A 20,284-nucleotide genomic window follows, 5' to 3' on the forward strand; every position below is an offset into this window, starting at 1 on the left:
TTTACTGGTAATCTGAGAACACACGTTTACTGGTAATCTGAGAACACATGTTTATCTAGTTTCAGATAAGGAATTTACACAAATTCAGTAATGTTTCTTTTGATTAGGACTTTCCCAATTTGGTTTTATATATGTTGGATGCACATTGCCCAGTGGTTGGGATCTCACTTTAAATTGTAGATCTGATCTAATGAGCATACTTGACATATTTTTCAATTGACATTCTTACATTGTAATCTTCTGACCACTTTTGTAAACTCTTCTCAACATATATTCACTATTATTAATTTTTTAATCTTGCATTACTCCTATATACCTCCCTTAATCAAGTTATTAATATCAAAAGGAATCCTTATTTATGTAGTCATATAAAGTGGTGAAAACATCTGGAATCCACCATTTTCGATGAGTACAGAAAACTCTTTACATAGCTATATGAATAGTGGTTTACAAATTATATTTAAGCATAGGAATGAAGTGACTTTTTTTAATCAATATGTATAGTTGTAAACAGATATTTATAGGAATACATAATTAAATAGCAGTCATAAAATGAGGCAAATTACCTACACTTAAACAAGTAATAATAGTAGAGAAGTTAATACAAATTGCATCATCTGTGCTAACCCGGTAAGATAACTTAAATATGAATGTTCACAATGATTGTATAAAACAGTATTTCCTTATTGCTTTTGTAAATACTTACATTTATAAAACATAAAAGTAATTGAACTATTGTGCATGATCACTTGTTCAATGTGAAATATGTGTCCCCTTGTCATTCATTTTTGTTTTCGTAATTGGAAATTCTATCACTGCATGATTATAAATGAAATTTTTACCGTATATGTTAAATTGTGCTACTTAAATGTTGTGCACCATTATTTATTTCATTTATTTTTGTTCTAAAAATGTTGCCTTTTAATACCCATTATATTGTTTTTTATTTATTTTGTTTTCTTTTACTGTGAAGCAAGTTAACCCTCCTTGGTTCTTTCCATAGCTGAGGAACCCAATGCAATTGAAACGCATGATTCCAACGTTTTAGCTGAGCATGAAAAAATGGACGCTCATGTTGATCACACAGACTTTGGTTTGAACCAGGATGCTAATACCGAAGTAGAAAAGCGACCAGATAATAAAAAAATTGAGACAGAAATCATTGGTAATAATCTGGGCGCTCAGCCTAATAATATTCTGTCCCCTACATCAGAGCCATCGTCTGAGAAAGGAGGTAAGAGGCTGCTGGGGACTTAAAACAATTCTTTCTTCTTGTTTGTTTCTTGCTCTCAGATTATTTCATACCTTCAATTCCTAAATATAGACGTGTTTGTTTCATGATTCTGTCTAGTGCTTATTTCATTATTCACAAGCTCTAGCATGTCTTGTTCATTAATTTCAACATCTCTGCATTTATTTGTATGCTTGTTCATGTCTCCACTTTTCATATCATGGTCTTCTTTAGCTTTCTGTTATCTTTCTTGTGAATAGAAGAATTTTCTTTTTGGGCAAAATACATGAAAGTAGTAGACTTTTTGATACTGGAGTAGGTCAGTCTTGCCTGCTACATCCTGAAAAATGGTAAATTAGTTGAGTTGCAGAATAAACAATTTATCTACCTTTAGATAAATATTAGAAACATATTGGCATTGTGCCTAGTAGATGGAAATGACTAGGAATTTCCCATAGCAATACTTTAGATCTGGTGTTTGATGCTTGCTTTTCCTTCTGGTATTTTTCGTCGGTGAAGGATAGTCTATAGTTAACCCTTAAAGCAACTTAATTATTATTATTATTTTTAAAAATTGTGTCTGTTTGTTAGGGAAACACATCACCCCCTGTTTCCTCCTTCTTGCTTTCAGTCTGTAATCACCTTTTACCTTTTTGCTTTCAATGCTTATTTCATTTGCACTTCTACTGAAGATGATTCATAGAACTTAAATCCTTCATGAAGATTGGTTTCTTTCAAGGTAATGTAAGTTACATTCATACACAGTATGTTTGTATTTGTGATTTTTTGTTTTAGAATGGTGTGCTATCCATTAAGATATGGAATCATAAATTATTTTCAAGATATAGCTAGTGACAAGTTATTTCAACCTCAAGCAGTTAGTAGTATTTAATGTTATGAATCTAAGTCATTGTCACTGCAATTATCTTGTGAGTGAATTTAGGTGGGAAAATTCTTATAACTGAAGTTATTTTTCATTTTATAGTCCAGTGCAGGAAGGAATTGACCTGCAACAGATCAGAAAATAGGTGAAGTTTGTGATTAATAATTCATATCATAGTATGCATGTGTACACAAGTCCCCACTCCTCCGGCCAGCCTCCATGGCAGAGTTGTTAGCACATTGCGCTACGACACCAGGGGTCCCAAGTTCGAATCCTGGCCTGGGCATGGATGTTTGTGAGTGTCCATTCATCAATTTCATCATATCATCACTCATCCTCATCTTTGCAAATTAGCCAAAAGTGGCACAAAAAGCAAAGTAAAATAAAGCAATTCAATCAATCAATCAAACCCACTCCTCCGATGCTGTAACTGTACGTGAAAGTATGTAAAACTACATACTGTTTTAAAGCTTAAAGAATGCTCTTCGTCTTTTATTTGGAATATTTTTCTGAATTTCTTGCAAAAAATTCTATTTAACCTAGAGTTCAAAATGTGTCACAAAAAATAGCTATTTTTTTTACTTTAAAAGTAAATAGTTTAAGTACTATGGAACATGTAGAATATATCGATCTACCACTGTGTTCACCACTGTTTTATAAGTACAACAACAACAACAAAAAAGAGATGTTTCTAAATACCCATTAGTTCAGGAGTTATAATCAAATTTCTCAGAATGTGCAATTTTGATGTTTGGAGAGACTCAGCGAGTGCATGAAGCAAGTGTGGAACGAGTGGGGACTTTTGAGCATGCGATAGGATATGAATTGTTCACCACAAAAAATGTAGCTGGCTACCAATTTGTTTTTTCAGGTTCGTCCTTTGTTTTTAGCTCCTGTACTGGACTTGCATGGCATTGAACTACAAAATATTGTACGAAACTATTATTCTAACCTTTATTACAAAAGGTGATATCTGTGGCAACACCACACAGACGTGATGTGCCATTACAAGATCTTTTTCCAGCCCCTCCAGCATCTGACTGCTATATCTAATTGAGTGTTCTTTCACCCATCTTTCACTCCCTTTTTTTCCTGATGAAGGAAATATGATATCCCTAAAACATCAACAGCCTTTTCAGCATCATTTTTTGTCTTCATTTTAACATGGGTGAGACAAGGAACCCTTAGCTATATTACAGCAACAGCCCCCACAGCAACTTTTAACTTTTCCATGGAAAATAAGACGAAATAAATAAAATATATAAATAAACAGGCCTTGAGGACCAAGGGCTACCTATCGACTCACTCCAACACGCCATAGCAGAGGTGGATGATCATCCAGCCAGTTACGGAGAGACATGTGGTCAGCACGACAGATCCCCAGTTGACCAGATTATGCTACTCATTCGTAGCTTCCCAATTTCCTCACGATGGTGAGTGCCTGCCCACCAGTCCCATACACAAGTCAAATATCAGGAGAAAAGTTACTACGTTTCCCACAGGAAACTAACCAGCGAATATCCCGTACTCTGAACCCAAAGCATGATGCCTTAGACCTCATGGCTACAGTATGAGATGGTACATAGGGTATTAAAAATTAATATTGTAATTATTGAAGTCAATAAGTAGTTGGAGAACTTCAGACCATCTTTTTGACAGATTTATAGATAACCTCCTGGTCTCTCAACCTGGACAAGTAACTTTGTAACTTATTTATTATTTCCTGTTTTATGAGTAATTAATATTTCCTCTCTGCTTTCACACTTCCTGCTGGTTAACGTTTGCATAATTTTTCTGTCTGCATATGCTGAAAATGTAAGGTTTTGACCATTGAATATTGATGTTTTGACTATTGTTGATTGATTGAAACAAAATTTTTGGGTGCGTCAGCACTTTAGGCCATTTTGTACCCTTCAGTGTATGTGGGGAAGTATCCCCTTATCTAAAATTCTTACTTAAAAAATTAAAACAAGTGTTGTACAAAGCCCCTTGGGAGAAATTAAATGTGCAAGGTTGTACAGGGGCATGCACAAGACAAACACAACACATTAAAAAGTAAGAATCAACTAAAATCTCTCTCTCACAGACAGTGGAAGAGTCCAGCCCTTTGCAAAAAGCTAAAAACATTTGAGAAAACTTGATTGTCATATCCCATTTTTGACTATGAGATAGAGTGACCATATGTTCTGTTTTGAGAGGGACAGTCCCATTTCAAAGGCGTGTTCTGGTCATCCTGTCGATATTCTTAAAAAAACACTATTTGTTCCATTTTATAAAAGTCTAGGAGTTAGCTTGAAAACAAAGTCTAAATTTGAGAGATATTTTATGCTACAATAAATGAAATTTTTAAACTAGCGTCATGGCAAACAAATCACTGTGGCAAAACACCTGGACTGCATTTCAAGAACTTCATAACAATCAAATTGCTCCATTGTTGTCAAGAACGTTTGAACAGATATCAATTTACTGTTAAGTTAGCTCGCATCGTCGGTTGTATTATTTTGTGTGTGAGTCATTCCATGCGAAATCAACACAGCCTTTGACCTGACCATCTCCGATTTTCATGAAATTTGGGGAGTTGAAACTATGCATGGAAGTTAGTAACTATGAAAATTTTTAGTCACGTGCGTCTTGTAATTGTTAAATTATTCAAGGTCAGAGTTTGCAGAAATTGCATTTTTTGAGCCCGCTTAGCTATACTAAATGTGCTGTAACTCCGCCACTATTTTGCCTAGGAAGCTCAAATAAAGCTTATTGTACAGGGAATTGAATAAGCTTTCCAGTGATATATGACAAGCCTACCTTTTTGATAAAAATATAATTTTGTCACGTGACCTTGACTTTTGACCTTGAATATCTCAAAACATGTCATCACCAAAAATCGTGAAAAAAATATATTTGATCCCACATACCATACTCTAAAACATACCAAAAAATCATTCTGGGACTGCAATGGGATCAGAAGATACAAAATAATATGTGTAACTATGTGACTGATAAAAGCCCCATTACATGAACTATGAAGAGTCAAATGTCCCCTAACACCCCCTACAAAATGTGAAGGAGTTATCCTGGGTATAATTGGTCATAAAAGAAATAGGTTAGGCACAAGGATATCCCTAGCCGTGTGTGTCAAGAGCAGGTCCGGCATATTGTTGACCGCCATATTGAATTCAACGCAAAAATTTCAAAGGAAAGGGGGTGATGTGATATATCAAATGAGGCTAGAATTTCACGAGAAATGAAGTGACGAAGGATTTTCCAACGTATCTTACGCCAGCAAAAAGTTATACACATATCTTTCACTTACGATATATGCACATTATAATGTTGTCAACGTTCCTGTGAGCACACTCGTTGACGTCTCTCACACTCGCATAGAACATTTGGCAATGTAGCATGTGCAACAACATCGCAAGCAGCAACTATGCCTTCTCTCAGATGGTCAATATCAGGGACTTTTAGTGCATGCACCATTCTCTTCAAATGTTTCTGAAAGTAAAAGTCCTCCTAAGATGTTAGATCTGGGGAATGTGCAGGCCTTTTAATAGATCCCCGTGTGCTCATCAATCTACCTAGAAAATTACCATGAAGAAATTGCAAAAATGTCCACATAGTGTGGTCACACTCTGTCCTGTTTCAAAACTCTCGAAAAGTGCCATATCCCGTAAGCAAGGGTGAAATAACCAGTGATCGGAACGCTACATTTTAAAAGTAGCTTCGCTACAGCTACAGCTACTCTTCCAAAATGTAGCTTCGCTACAGCTACAGCTACATTTACCTAAAAGTAGCTCGCTACGCTACTCCTGTGCGCTACTCGCTACTTCGCTACTTTTTCGCTACTTCTGCATGAACAAAAAAGTCATGAAGATATTTGAAACTTCCCAGCTGTTAGTTAGATAATAGGCAGTTATCACAATACCAGTCAATTGATATATTTTTTGAGTTACCATCTGACTTGTTTTAACATTTTTGGTGGCAACAATTAATTTTTTAATGAAAAATATAAAGGAAGGATTTTGAACAAAAAGTTTCAATTGCATCTTTTCATAAACTCCTAAGAGAATTATCAGGAGCATGAACCCAGAGAACTATGACAAGCAATATCTAAATTTCCTACACATCAATCATTTAATTAATAAATAAATTTTTAGTAATTTGAATAGTGGAAATCCAATATCCTCAATTTGGATGTCTAGGTACCTTTGTATAGTCATTGGATTACCTGACAGCATTAGTCACATTTCGGCACCATGAATGTATAGTAGGAATGAACTGATACAGAGTCCCATACATTGAATGGTATCATAGATGCTGACTGATACTTTTTCCAGAGTCTGCAGAGGGTAAATATCCAGAGACATTGGGAGTAAAATGAATGAGGTGATCAAACGATCATCTTGCGTGAAAATCAATATTCAAGACAATAGCCTAGTTCCACTGGGGCAGTATCATAAAAAATATTACACATTCTGACCTACTTTGAATTATTACATCTTTTCAAGTATCGCCATTATGATGTATGTTGGCACTGATATTGATTCGAAGTAGTATTGGCTTAGCCCTAATATATAGATAATAAAATTATTCAGGTACTTGGTAAACTATACACCTGGATGTATAATATCCAAATACAGTACTTGATTATACATCCTCTACATACTTATTTGTCAATGTATCCAGATATCAAATAACTAAAGTGTGCATACATACATTATCTGTAATATCATTACATCTATCATCTGGATGTCCTTATCTTGATACTAGCCTTCAGCACAACTAAGCATTATTGTCCACTTTTTTTCTCTACCTATTGGGCTGCACCCTCACTCATGGCATTCTATATCAACTCAAGTTAATGATTCTGTATTACTGTTCTATATACTAAACTTTCACAATAGATATTTGGGGAAAAAAAAATAAAGTTTTAAGGAAAACCTGTCCTGAAGCTAGTTGCTGACAAACTTTTGGTATGAGATAAGATATTAATTTTATAACACTATTGAAAGTCCTATTGTGAATGTACAAACCACTTTATTAACTGTGTATAACATGCATGTTTGGTTTGTCCAATACAAGTTTTTTAAACCAAATTCAACTGTCTGTTGAACTTTAGCAACAGCTACATTTCGAAGTTCTGGTTGGTCAGCCGTGTCCTTCTGCTAGAAAACAAGTTTCCGCCAACACTGAACAATCGCTCAACAGCTCCACTTGACGGCATAACAGTGTTCAATTTTGTGAAAATTTCTTTGAAGTTGTTACTGTAACTGCAGTGTCTCCACGGGTTTGGGACCATCCTTTAGAAATCTGCACAGTTCTTGTAGTTCGGTTTCCGATTGCGTTTGCTCAAACTTGAAAAAATCTTCAAAATCATCTAGTTGATTCTCTTCACTGTGACAAGCTGAACTTTCCTTCGTATCATGAGATACAGCTTTCTCCATCCATCTCCGTGCCTCACTCTTTTTTTCCGATTCAAGCCATGACAATTTGAATCTGAAATACAATAAAAGTGCTATATCAGGGTATTGGTTAACTACACTGAAGACAAAAAAAAAAAAATCTTTGATGTCCACTTTGGGGCAACAATTTCAAGTTTATTGCAGGTTTACATTGAACTAATTGATTTTGTTTATTTTGAATGAGAGGGAGATATTTGAAAAGTACAGCACGGGACACAATAAGTGAGACAATAAATGACATATTGAGAGAGAGAGAGAGAGCTAATCGCAATCGCAAAGATGAGGATGGGTGAAATTGATGAATGGACAATCACAAAAAACACACAATCCCAGGCTGGGCTTTGAACCCAAGACTCCTGGGTATCATTGATAACTACTACTGCACCATGGAAGACAGCTGGTTTACATTTGAACACTGAAATAATAATAACCATGTTATCAAGTTCTGAAAACTATAAAAGAAAACCTCTTAGGCTATTGAGAAACTGCATAAAATAACATATTTATAAAAACAAATGAGTATGAGACAAATGTTAAAAAAAATAGTGAAAAGAAACAGCTGAAATGTATACTTCACATAACAAGGTATCATTGGCCAAGACTAGATATCCGCCTCTCAACCAAAGACAAGTTTAACATTGGCATGCACTAAATAAAATACAGGTTGGCAAGAAATTATTTTGAACATCAAATAAAGCAACTATATTCTGATTTGTGCACATATGAAAGCATGTAATTGTTATCTTATAAGAGAAGTTAACAATGTTGATGTTTTGTTATGTAAAGTAAAACATCATGCATCTTTCATGTGAATAATCAAGATATAAAAGACACTGCAGCGAATTAATTCCAGATAACTTCTTACCTTGGATGGAAACAAGCAGCTAGCACTGTATCCTTATCCCACAAAATGCCTGCAAACCTTTGCTTGACACCATCAACAATAGCTCTGGCAAGGGCATCACAATGAGCTACATCTCCAGAATCCAATTTCAAACCAAGGATCCGAAGAAGTTGGTGGAGTGTGGGAAGGAGATATCCAATGGACACCTTCTTGTCTCCCTGGAGAATGTCAATTGCTTTGGCTAGTGGTTGTGTAACCTCAGCATATTCCTTCAAAAATAAAATGTACATTACTTTAAAACATTGTAGGAATTAATTTATTCATTTGTAAATATAATGTTTGTTATAGCAATAAACAATGGTGAAAATATTAAAAACAATTCATAAGCGTGATTCCTTCATGTACTTTAAATGTAGCATATCATTCAAAGGAAATCCATTTTGGAAAAACACAGCAAACAGTTTCTAATCTCCACAATAAAAATGTACGTTAATAATTTCTTCTGATTCCAGCACATAAGTGTATGCATCACTTAAAATTTATGAGAAAAATATTATGCAAATTCTGCACTTTGGAATCTTAAAAAGTACACTACAATAATTGAAGGCAAAAATTAAGAATATTATAGCAGTTTGTAAGTACAGCTTGCAATGACTGAATAAGTTAAGAGTATGAAATGAGTGCCAACTACATAAGTAATTTTATCATGTCGGACCTACCTTCAAAAATTCAATCTCAAGTGGAGAAAATCTGCACAGGCCAACTGCATCAGAAATTGCATGCACTTTCTCCTCATGCTTTGTAAAATGCTCACATAGTGCCAATACAGCAGAATGCACTGAATTCCACCGTGTTGCATTTGGTACAATCAGACATGCACCAAGCTGTTTTTTCACTATGTCAGCAACCTGGGAAGACTGCCTGGATTTATTCCACAATGCCTGTGCTTTAGCGAAGGCACTTCGGAAGAGCCTTTTGTAATTTGCATCTGATGATGCAGCCTTTTCTGAATCTTTCACTGCAACAAGATGTAAAGTGTGTGCTGCACAGCGAATGTGTGGTGGCAAAGTGCAATCTCCTGTGGCAAGAATTTCTGTAATTTCTTCTTCCACCACATCCGACTCTAGGCTGTCCTCCGGCTCACTTGCAGAAAACTCCTTGAAGGCTTTCACTAAGTTTGATCCATTATCAGTCACCACACCCACTACTTTATTATGAATGTGGTACCTGATAAATATGTCCTGCAGCTCTTTTGCCAAAACATCGTAAGTATGGCTTCCTATGAGATGCCGACATGCAAGAGCAGCAGATTTCCTCTCTAGAGACAGTGGATCCAACCAGTGGCAGGTTACGCCTAAGAAGGACCTATGATGTGCAGTCCAACAATCTGCTGTGGCTGAGACAAAACTGACCTTTTCAAATTCGTCTAACATTGAAGATTTCATTCTTTCATATTGCTCCCCCAACTTTTTCTTTAAGGTCGCAGAGCACATCAACTTCTTCTTTGTTAAAGACTGCCATAAGTCATTGAACGATGGTCTGTCCACCTCAGAGAATGGATGCAACCCATCTACTATCCACTCAAGCAACTTATTGTCTATACTCTCTTGATTTTCCCCTACAAATGAAAGGATATGAAATTTGATTAATGCCATGAAAGATTAAGAATTAATTAAAAGTTTCAATATATAATTGTAATTATCAGTATTCAACTAACATGCATGCAATCTTTCAAAAATAAAGGGGGGGTGTGTGTGTGTGACAAGAACAGTTTTTTTTCTCTTGGTAGATAAGGTTTAGCATAGTAACTAGCATAAATAGCGAAAAGTGGGGGGCAACTACACCCCTAATCGCCTCCACTGATTAACAAATTACTGACTGAAATGAAATTATATATCTTTAGATTGACATCCATTTTCACGAGAAGCTGTGCCCCCCTCCCCCCAGCTTGCACTCCCCCTGGACGTCCATGATGATACTTATACTCCAAGAAATTTGTCACACAGTGTAAACATTCAGATACACGTTGCAGTCTCATTGAACTATGTAGTGAAATACAAAATGAAATTATCCTGACCTTTAAAAACACAATTCTTGAACCTTTTTAATGTAACCAGTGGAGTTACAAAATACGAGTGCATAGTACATTGTACCTTCCGTCTGCCACTTCAGGATAAAATCCCATCCCCAATAACTTATTCCAAAATATTTTCGTGAACATTGGGCCTCTTCGTAACAGTTTCTGAAAAAGCCTGAAATGGTACGTTTACTAGACTTGTAATGTGGAACAAATACATAGAATGTATTAACAAGAAAACTACCCTTCACATTACAACTTGCTTAAATAACTTCCTGAGCACGACTTGGTGATACCTTGAAAGCAGCTGCAATTTTTGCTCCAGTAAGAGGAAGAACAAGTAGGTGAAAAATAAACCATTTATCAACAATAAAAAAAAATTAAAAAAACATAACTCACACCAAGCTATAGGGCAGTGGTTACCAAACAGTTCACTGCGGCACACTGGATGGCTTACAGGCGCACCGCGAAATGTTCTATTTTAGTGAAATGACACTCCAATGTATGTGCTTATTTTTTTTACTTGAGGCAAGCAACCTAACCACACTAACTGAGCGTTGCAAGTGTTAGATAGGCCTACATTCTGACTTGGGCACCTCGGAAAAATCTTGAAACACTAAGGGTGCCGTGAAACAAAAAAAGTTTGGGAATCTCTGCTATAGGCGATTATTGAAAACCGCATACAGAGCACTTAATGAAACAAAGGAAGAAAACAATCATAACAACAATGCTGACTGAAGAAAAAAATCTGCCGCTGATCTTTATAGAGGCTGCCGCTGCATCTCTTTACGTGCTTGCCCGTTGCATACAATAATAATGGTCTTACTTCATTCAGTACCTGACATTCGGTGCTCAATGTGACATGACATAATATACACTCTAACAGTTAGGGTTTTCAGTTGAACGTAGGGGATGCAGAAGAAAATTAAGGGGCACGCAAGCACCCCCTCGCACTGCCCATGGTTGAAGACAAAAGAATTGTAAAATGAAAATTATGAAATTGCCAGTCCCTATGGTGGATTTGCTAGCATTAGCATGTTACTTCACAGGGTGGCCACTCTAAGACCATGAAAAAATTCAAGTATAATTCCCGGTTTTCAAGGTAAACCTTCCAAAAATTCAAGGATGCAAGCAGAGGTTTTCTCTATTCCAACCTTACATACTACCGCCCCTCAATAAAAATATTAACAATATGAAGAGTGTGCGATTCCAATGAATCCAAAATTCCACATAATTCCCAGAATTTCCAGTGAGTAGCCACTGTCCTTCATCAATTGGTTTGGATCGTGGGTAAAGTATGGATGTGACTGTCTCTTTCATTCTCTCCATTCATCACAGTCACAGTTCACTCATGAGTGGTATAAGAACGATGAAAACCAAAATAGAAATCCCAAACATCAATATGCTCTCACAAATAACTCACCTGAAAAAGAGAATCTTCCATCTTTGAGGCTGCTTAATTTTAACTGCTTCTGCCGTTGGTTGCTATCGCAGATCTCTCTTTTTCTCTTTCTGCTTGATTCGATGGATTTATTCAACTCTCCCAACTTCTGCTCGTGTTTTCTCTAAAGAAAAAAACATTATGACTATAGGTGCACAAATGAAAGTGCAGTGATACAGTAACAAGATTTAATCTCTGAAATTTTGAACTTCTTACAAAATACTTGGGATTTAAAATAATCACAGGAAATCTTGCACATGTTACCATACAGTAAAATGCCACGGGACCATTTATAAGGTTCTAATAAGAATAAAACTTGCAGAGACTGTCATGCATAAATACTGTGGAATTCCATGGCAACTTTCTCCCATGTTACCTCAGAAACCAAAGACGTGAAGTTGTCTTGAGATAAATAATTCTGCAATGGAAACAATATATACAATTTTGGTCCCTAGTGTTTGTGGGAAAACACTTCCCTTAATGTGAATAGCATGTCATGAGAGAAGACATTGGGTATTGCTTCTAGGAATTAATTTGTTTTTGCCTCATGTGTGTGCCTACTAGGGCTGAGCTGATACAAGTGGTATCTGTATCAGAAAGCATCTTTTCTATTTATCAATACTGGCAGATACTTTTTTGTTGTTTGATTGTATGCAGGATCCACATAAATGGCACAAAACACTTTCGCAGAGGCTAATTATCCTGGGAATTATGCAAAATTGGAAGTCGTGCCCGATTTATGTGCAAAAATATTGAATTTTGTATTAGCATAACATAAAATATTCATGAATATTTTAAAGCAAAAACTTTGGTAAATTTATGCAAATAATTAGAGCAGTATAATTTCTGATATCAATCAATATTTCAAAAAGCTTTTATCATTGCAATTCCCAAGCATCCAAGTGATATTGGCTCAGCCTTAGTGCTTACCCAATGGCAAAGTGGTAACATAAATGTTATGTTTGTTTTTACGTTAACGTCAAGTTTTACTGGGTTTGAACACTAGAGGATATCTGTATGGATATATTCTAGCTCTATGAATGTGCACACATTCCATTTAATAACGGAACTGAAATTTGAAGAATGCACTGAAGAAACTGATTAGTCAGTTTCATTTTTTGTCTAGCTATGAATTCCATATCAAAGCAGTATGTAAAATTTTGAAATAAGTGTTTAATTACACTAGAAAGAATGAAAGCTGTGAATAAGAATAATAACTAATAATTTTTTTATTCATTTCCAACCCTTGTGGGGAGGGGGGGGGGTGGCAGGACGAGGGTCAAGAATTTTGATTCACACCTTCTACAGCTCTACTCTTTCATAACATGTCAAAACACCTTATTCCACGATGAAAATCCAGGACCCCAGATTCATAAAGTAATGCAAATGTCTCCAAGTTTGTGAAATCATATAATGAGAAAATGTCACTTCCAACATCATTCCAGGCTATGGCTACTCGGATACCTATCTGTACACTTTACTCACAGTCTCAACATTTTCACTACAAAAAAGTTATTCTCTATACATTTTTTTTATTTTTTATGGAGTAACTATTTTCACCAGGTGGTGAAGCTAGCTTTGGAGGTATTTTCACGAGAATTTAAATTCTCATGTGTATGATCTCCAACCTGGCCTACTACATGTATGCGGGCATTCCTTAATTGTTGATGTGTAAGAAACTTATGTCGGTGTGCATTTATTTTCGTATGGACAACAAGTAATTTTTCTTCACACTATGAAGTTTGAAAAATATCACAAGGTGTTCTAATATGAATTGGTACTGCTAATATGTCACATGATGTAGTATGAAAGGGGCATTGCATTCCTTGTACTTTCATTGTTAGGTTAGGCAGGTCACTTCCAGCATTAAAATTATTTGTAAATACTTCCCAACACCAGATCATGTGATTTCTGGTCTTAACACTTTCTGCTATTCTCACTACTTTGTGACAGTAGTAGTTGCACCAATTTTACTTTAAATTAACTCCTTAGCAGTAACTTAAGTACTACTGCCCAATGAGATTTTAAGTCCACTTTATGCACAGTTTGGCTAATCGGGAGTGGGCCTACATTTTAAAATCTGAACTACAATGTACCTCCACTGGGTATCAAACATGGATGTGGGTAACGGTTTAGATTATTTTATGATTTTTTGTTGTTTTTTCAAATTATCCTAGCAGTAAGACTAATCGTAGAATTTTGGCAATTATTATCACACAAAATTTGAACCTTTGTTGGATTTCGGTAAAAGTTATAAATGTTGAAAAAAACACTTAAAAATTACCTTAGGCGAGCATGCGTGCTTCCCACGGACAATGCATTTTCCATTGTGAAGCAACTTAAGTATTGTAGACTAGTAGAAGTAAATCGGAAGTTTAGTAGAATGCATTTAGGGACTTTATTTTAATGCTAAGAAAACCAAACCTGGCCCACCTAACATAACTATGAAAGCACACATCTTTAAGTAATCACTAAAACTCCGCAGTATGTGTTAACAGACTTAAATCTAAGCATATAAAAATTGCATTCGTAGCATGATGAAATCGCAACATAACAAAAGAAACTTGCGCCAAATACAATGCTATGGTCAAGTATTTACATTTGTTGGTGAAAATAGCCTCGTATGCTATTGCCACCACCTGGTGAAAATAGTCACTTCCATTTTTTTATGTCTTTTGTGGTCATATCACACGTGCATGATATTAAATGACAATGAACACCACACTGACTTAAGAACTCCACATTGCAGTAGCTCCTGATTAGTGAAAAAGGTATTAAATTCATTATAACTCTAAATTTCAATTTTCGCACTGTGAAATTCTCTGCAATCCCTTTGAAAATTCTTATTTAAGCGGGGGAAAAAATTACTTCGATTGAAGACGTCGATCAAAATTCCAAGCAACAAACATTTCGTCTACAATATTTTTTGCTCTTCCAAAAGGGTTGAAATAACAGTACGTTGGACAATTTGCAAAACGGCAGATTAGGCCCAAAATATTACTATATTCATGAGAAAATGATTCGGCCAAGCAAGAAGGTTAGATAATACCGAACTTTGTATTCGGGTCTTGCTATTTACGGGCGAATGTTTCAAAGTTGAGGTTAACACACACACCTCAATTTTATGGGCACGGAAACTTTGGAAATTACTTTCCAGTACGAAATTGGCGCACAGTTGGAGGTTTCTTCGACTAAAACTAGGTGCACGTTCTGCACAATTTTAAAAACTTATTTCGGAAACTTTCGCATGCTTCAATTAATCCTTCTGAGCACTATCTACATGCCTTTGTTCGAAAGACTGTCCAAATAGCACACAGGAGAAAAACTGTGTAAAATGTACAATTGTATGATAAATGTTAATGGTTACCAACTGGCAGGTAAACAACGTGGCATGTAATTGCATTATTTCTACATTTACACACTTTCAAGAAATTGTAATGAAACATGTGACCGAGTTTATATCTCCCCTTTCATTATTATTATATCCTTTAATTTTACACTTACCTGTAAGTGAATTTTCATATTGTATGTGCTGGTCTTCGTCACCGACAATTCGTTTCCTATGCAGCAAAGATTACAGCTTACAATGTAATTTCCATTTTTCCCTGTCCTCTTGAAAGTAAAAAACTTATTGTATTCTTCCCATGGCAACTTCTCGCGTGGTTTGCTTCCACAATCGTCGCTGTCGATATCACTCATTATTAAAACACGTGGTACTATAAAACAAAGGCGACGCACAAAATTAACGGGCTCACGAGCTTCCACTACTTCTAACAAACAAAATACAAATGAGATCGAGAGACCAAATACGAAGGTATTTATACTTTTTCCTTTAGGAACAAACAACAAAGTTAACGCGCTACACAGTTGCATGGCAACCTTTCTTCTTCTTCTTCTCTGGTAAACACTGTTGCCACGTAAACATTTACCTCAAAACTCCAACAAGAAAAGTAGCGGTAGCGAGGTGATTTTCGCTACAAACTACAAGAATTTTGTAGCGACGCTACAGCTACAGCTACAATTTATAAAATGTAGCGCCGCTACAGCTACAGCTACAAATTTTGTAGCTAGCTACAGTAGCGCCGCTACAAGTAGCGCGCTACTTCCGACCTCTGGAAATAACCTGTGCACTTAACAAATCCAAGAAGCCCTCACCATTTAAGGTTCCGTTGTTGAATATGGACCAACCATTTCCTTTCGCCATACATTATACCACATAATTAGCTTACCAGCAACAACCATTCTACTGAGCAAATCACAGGTATTGCATATTATTTTTATTAACTTCACCGTGAACATAAAAATTAGCCTCGTCACTGAAGAATTTTTCATTCCAAAGGAAGTGTCACGTAATTGTTTGAGATACTTTTCCCAATATTCTTCACTATTCAACTATTTGGTGAATGTAGCTGATTAAAATCATATGCAATGGTGCGTACACTTCTTTCTCTCCCAAGATGTCAGCGTGATCTCGATGAGTTCCTAACACGTTAGGAGCATTCCAATGCTTTGTTTTTAACACCCCGAAAAGGAGAAAATGGTTCCAAGCATGCAGTAATAAATTTTTGCTGGTTAAATATATGTTGGAAAATCCTTCGTCACTTCATTTCTCGTGAAATTCTAGCCTCATTTGATATATCACATCACCCCCTTTCCTTTGAAATTTTTGCGTTGAATTCAATATGGCGGTCAACAATATGCCGGATCTGCTCTTAGACACACACGGCTAGGGATCTCCCTGTGCCTAACCTATTTCTTTCATGACCAATTATACCCAGGATAACTCCTTTACATTTTGTAGGGGGTGTTAAGGGACATTTGACTCGTCATAGTTCATATAATGGGGCTTTTATCAGTCACATAGTTACACATATTATTTTGTATCTTCTGATCCCATTGCAGTCCCAGAATGATTTTTTGGTATGTTTTAGAGTATGGTATGAGGGATCAAATATATTTTTTTCACGATTTTTGGTGATGACATGTTTTGAGATATTCAAGGTCAAAAGTCAAGGTCACGTGACAAAATTATATTTTTATCCAAAGGTAGGCTTATTATATATCACTGGAAAGCTTATTCAATTCCCTGTACAATAAGCTTTATTTGAGCTTCCTAGGCAAAATAGTGGCGGAGTTACAGCACATTTAGTATAGCTAAGCGGGCTCAAAAAATGCAATTTCTGCAAACTTTGACCTTGAATAATTTAACAATTACAAGACGCACGTGACTAAAAATTTTCATAGTTACTAAGTTCCATGCATAGTTTCAACTCCCCAAATTTCATGAAAATCGGAGATGGTCAGGTTAAAAATTGCACATATCTGCGTTGATTTGGCATGGAATGACTCGTGTGTTTCATTATTTGTAGAGCAGTGAATAAGCATAGCCAAGAAGCGTACATGTAGTTTCAATAGGGACCTGTGACAATAATTTAAATTCCTGTGTCGTGACACAAACTCAAAAGATAAACATCACATTATGTGTCAGATATGTGGGGAGTTTTATGATCTGTTGGTGAAATATAAAGCTGTTCTCAAGAAGATTGGTTCTTTGAATAAATACTTCTGGCATCCCTCAACTTCAGGTTTATCAGACGGAACCAGAAGCACTGTGTAAGTCATACAGAGATTATAATAATTAATACCCTTTTACGAGAAATCATATTTCTTTCATTGTTTATGATGTGTGATCCATATTTTAATAAATAATAATAATACATTAATAATAACAATGATGTCATAATTGAGCCTAAACAATATTTTTGGGGGGACATAAACTGACCTCTTTGGGGTGTCCCATTTTTGTGTCAAGATATTATGGTCACCCCTACTATTAGAATATTGTGCATTCTTACATATAAAGCCACAAGTAGCTTTTAAATGTGCATATACTTCTTGAAAAGTATAATATGAATTGAAAAGTAGAAATGACACTCGTAATTTGAGTAAAATTATTAGAGAATATTTGTTTATTGCCAATAATTTAGCAGTGCTCAAAGTTGGGGGCATTCAGAGGAATGCTTTCCCCAATCACAAATAACTGCATAAACCATTTTCTCCAGCTAGGAGAATTAGTGTAAGCATCCCCCAACCTGTTCATTGCTTCCATGTTGAAGTATCTTGCCCTCTGATTAATACTCAAATTCAACCAAACATCTCCCCAGCTGGAAATTTCCACTTTGAGCACTAAAATCTAAAACCTTGGATAATGTTCCTGGTATCACTATTGCCTAATTTAAGGAATACGAACAAAGAAAAATATATAGATGCTGTTCAGTTCTCGCTCACTCATGATTTGGTGGGTTTCTGATAATACCTTATGGCTCGTCACTAGGGACCTAGATTTTTTGCAAACATGATAACATCAAAAACATAAATTTTTTTGCAAGGATGTGCAGTGATATGTCCTAATCAGATTTTTATGTCTGTAGTTTTTAGCAAATTTCAACATATTTTCCACTTTAAAAGTGAAAATTACCAACCAAACATTAATAGTGCACGAGTCTAAAGCCTTACTTCCTTAATTTATAAGAACAAATTGAAAGATTAACAAAGGGATATTATGCTGCATCTGTGATCACTGAGGCAAGTTTTCAAGGACAAAGGCTAAGGGTCATGTACGTACTTCAATGTTAATTGTGTAAAAGTTGGCATGACAAAAAAGTGCATGAATAAACCAAGTAATTTTAAACTTCTTTTTGTATGGTTTTTAGCAACACTTTACTTTATTAATCATAACGTTTGTATGTTTCCTGGTTTTCTTTGATGTAGATTTTGTTACAACACTAAGTTAGGTGAATATGATGTTGGTAGCATAAAATTCTAACCAACTGCTAACAGTATGTATTTATCTATGTATTTTGATAACTATTAATATTATTGTTAGTTATTTACTTGCCCAGTCCGTTTGTTTAGTTCACATGCTGTATGAAATATTTGTAAACCATGAAAAATAAAGTTGAAATATTAAAAAAATAGGCTAAATTTAGATGTTAATACTCTTAATGTAAGCACTTCACTTATCACTAGGGAGCGGATTTTTAGGTGTTAATAAACCTGAAAAACATTTATTTATTATGTTCTGAAAACAGCGGAAATATGTGACTGAAAGTAACAAAATATTTTCATTCGAAATGACTCAATGATGGACACTTTTTTCATGTTCGCACACAGATCTGATTTTTAAAAGTTTCTTCATAACACGATGTGAAGTAGTGTTTATATGTATCACGTGGATTCATCAGGTGGCGCAAATTGTATGTATTGTGACAGGAAGTTTTTCAGAACCAGATTTTTATTTTCGTCAGATGTGAATTGCTGCAACAAATATTCTACTTAAATCTAAATAATATTGTGAACATTTAGATCATCCTTCATTTGAGCATATTGGAGCTCCTATTAGAACTTGCTGTGAATGTACATGTAATAATAATAATAATAATAATAATATCTTTATTTAACGGGCGAGGTTCAGCGTATGCTGTTCTCCCACCTAATATCCCAATGTTTGTTTTGTGACAAATGCTGGGTTGCTTGAGAATGCTGTTTTGCATGAATTGCCTTGCCACATGATTGTCAAAACAACACCAGCAGTAGTGACCGATATGTTATGGAGTCCCAAATAAAATAGTAATGTTACATCACGCTGCGATGCCAGGGGTCCCGAGTTCGAATCCCGCTCGGGTATGGTTGTTTGTGAATGTCCATTCATCCATTTCATCACTCATCCCCATCTTCGCAAATTAGTCAAGAGGCACAAAACTCAAAGTAAAATAAAATAAATTAAATCAAAAATCAAAATAGTAATGTTCTAATTTACTACATATTTTGTCTAATTTTTGCATTAACTACAAAATATGTATTTACACAAAGAATTTAGAAACTTTATTTTGTCTTAATGTCTAAAATATGTAGATTTTATGTTATTTTCCTAGAAATATGTGTTTTATGTGGTAAAGGTAAAATTATGCTTTTTATGTGAAATAAAACTTCACAGATTACATTGCAGCTGTATGGTCAGCACTCCTACCACGTATGGCAAACTTCTGAAGCAACAAACAATATTATATGTTTTTACCTAAAAATCTGCTCTCTAGTTATCACTTTTTCACATAACTGCCTTACAAATGCTATGCACATCAAAATTCTATTCAGGACTGATTATGAATTGAATATTATATTTTTACGTATCATTACAATTTTTTAGTTTGTAGCATTTACTTCTTTCTATCTTCTTCCTTTGATTTTTATTTATCTATATTCTAAACCTTAAAATTCCACTGAGGAGAAGCTTTTTACTAAGTTATTGTGTATCATATTTTTACATTGAATAGAACATCAAGGTTTACA

The 20,284-nt window shown here is 35.3% G+C and overlaps 2 protein-coding genes across 8 annotated transcripts in view; one reads left to right on the plus strand and one right to left on the minus strand.

The window, feature by feature from the left end:
• The window catches only part of Frmd5 (FERM domain containing), a 366,456-nt gene that overhangs the window by 333,250 nt on the left and 12,922 nt on the right, over positions 1–20,284 (plus strand). For 6 of the 7 annotated variants that reach the window (XM_083130972.1, XM_083130977.1, XM_083130973.1 and 3 more), the window contains one exon: positions 1,004–1,234. The exons of the other annotated variant lie outside the window; for it this stretch is intronic. In XM_083130972.1, coding sequence (XP_082987098.1) covers positions 1,004–1,234 — 231 coding nt within the window. The remainder of the gene's footprint in view (positions 1–1,003; positions 1,235–20,284) is intronic. 7 annotated transcript variants of the gene reach the window in all.
• Positions 7,373–8,921, minus strand: LOC145995351 (uncharacterized). Its single transcript, XM_083131959.1, has 2 exons — positions 8,439–8,921; positions 7,373–7,607 (listed from the first exon to the last, which is right to left on the minus strand). The coding sequence occupies exons 1-2, from the start codon at positions 8,705–8,707 to the stop codon at positions 7,373–7,375; spliced, it is 504 nt and encodes a 167-aa protein (XP_082988085.1). The 5' UTR covers positions 8,708–8,921.

The sequence above is a fragment of the Lepisma saccharinum genome, chromosome 11 (assembly GCF_977018435.1).
Source record: "Lepisma saccharinum chromosome 11, izLepSacc3.1, whole genome shotgun sequence".
NCBI lineage: Eukaryota > Metazoa > Arthropoda > Insecta > Zygentoma > Lepismatidae > Lepisma > Lepisma saccharinum.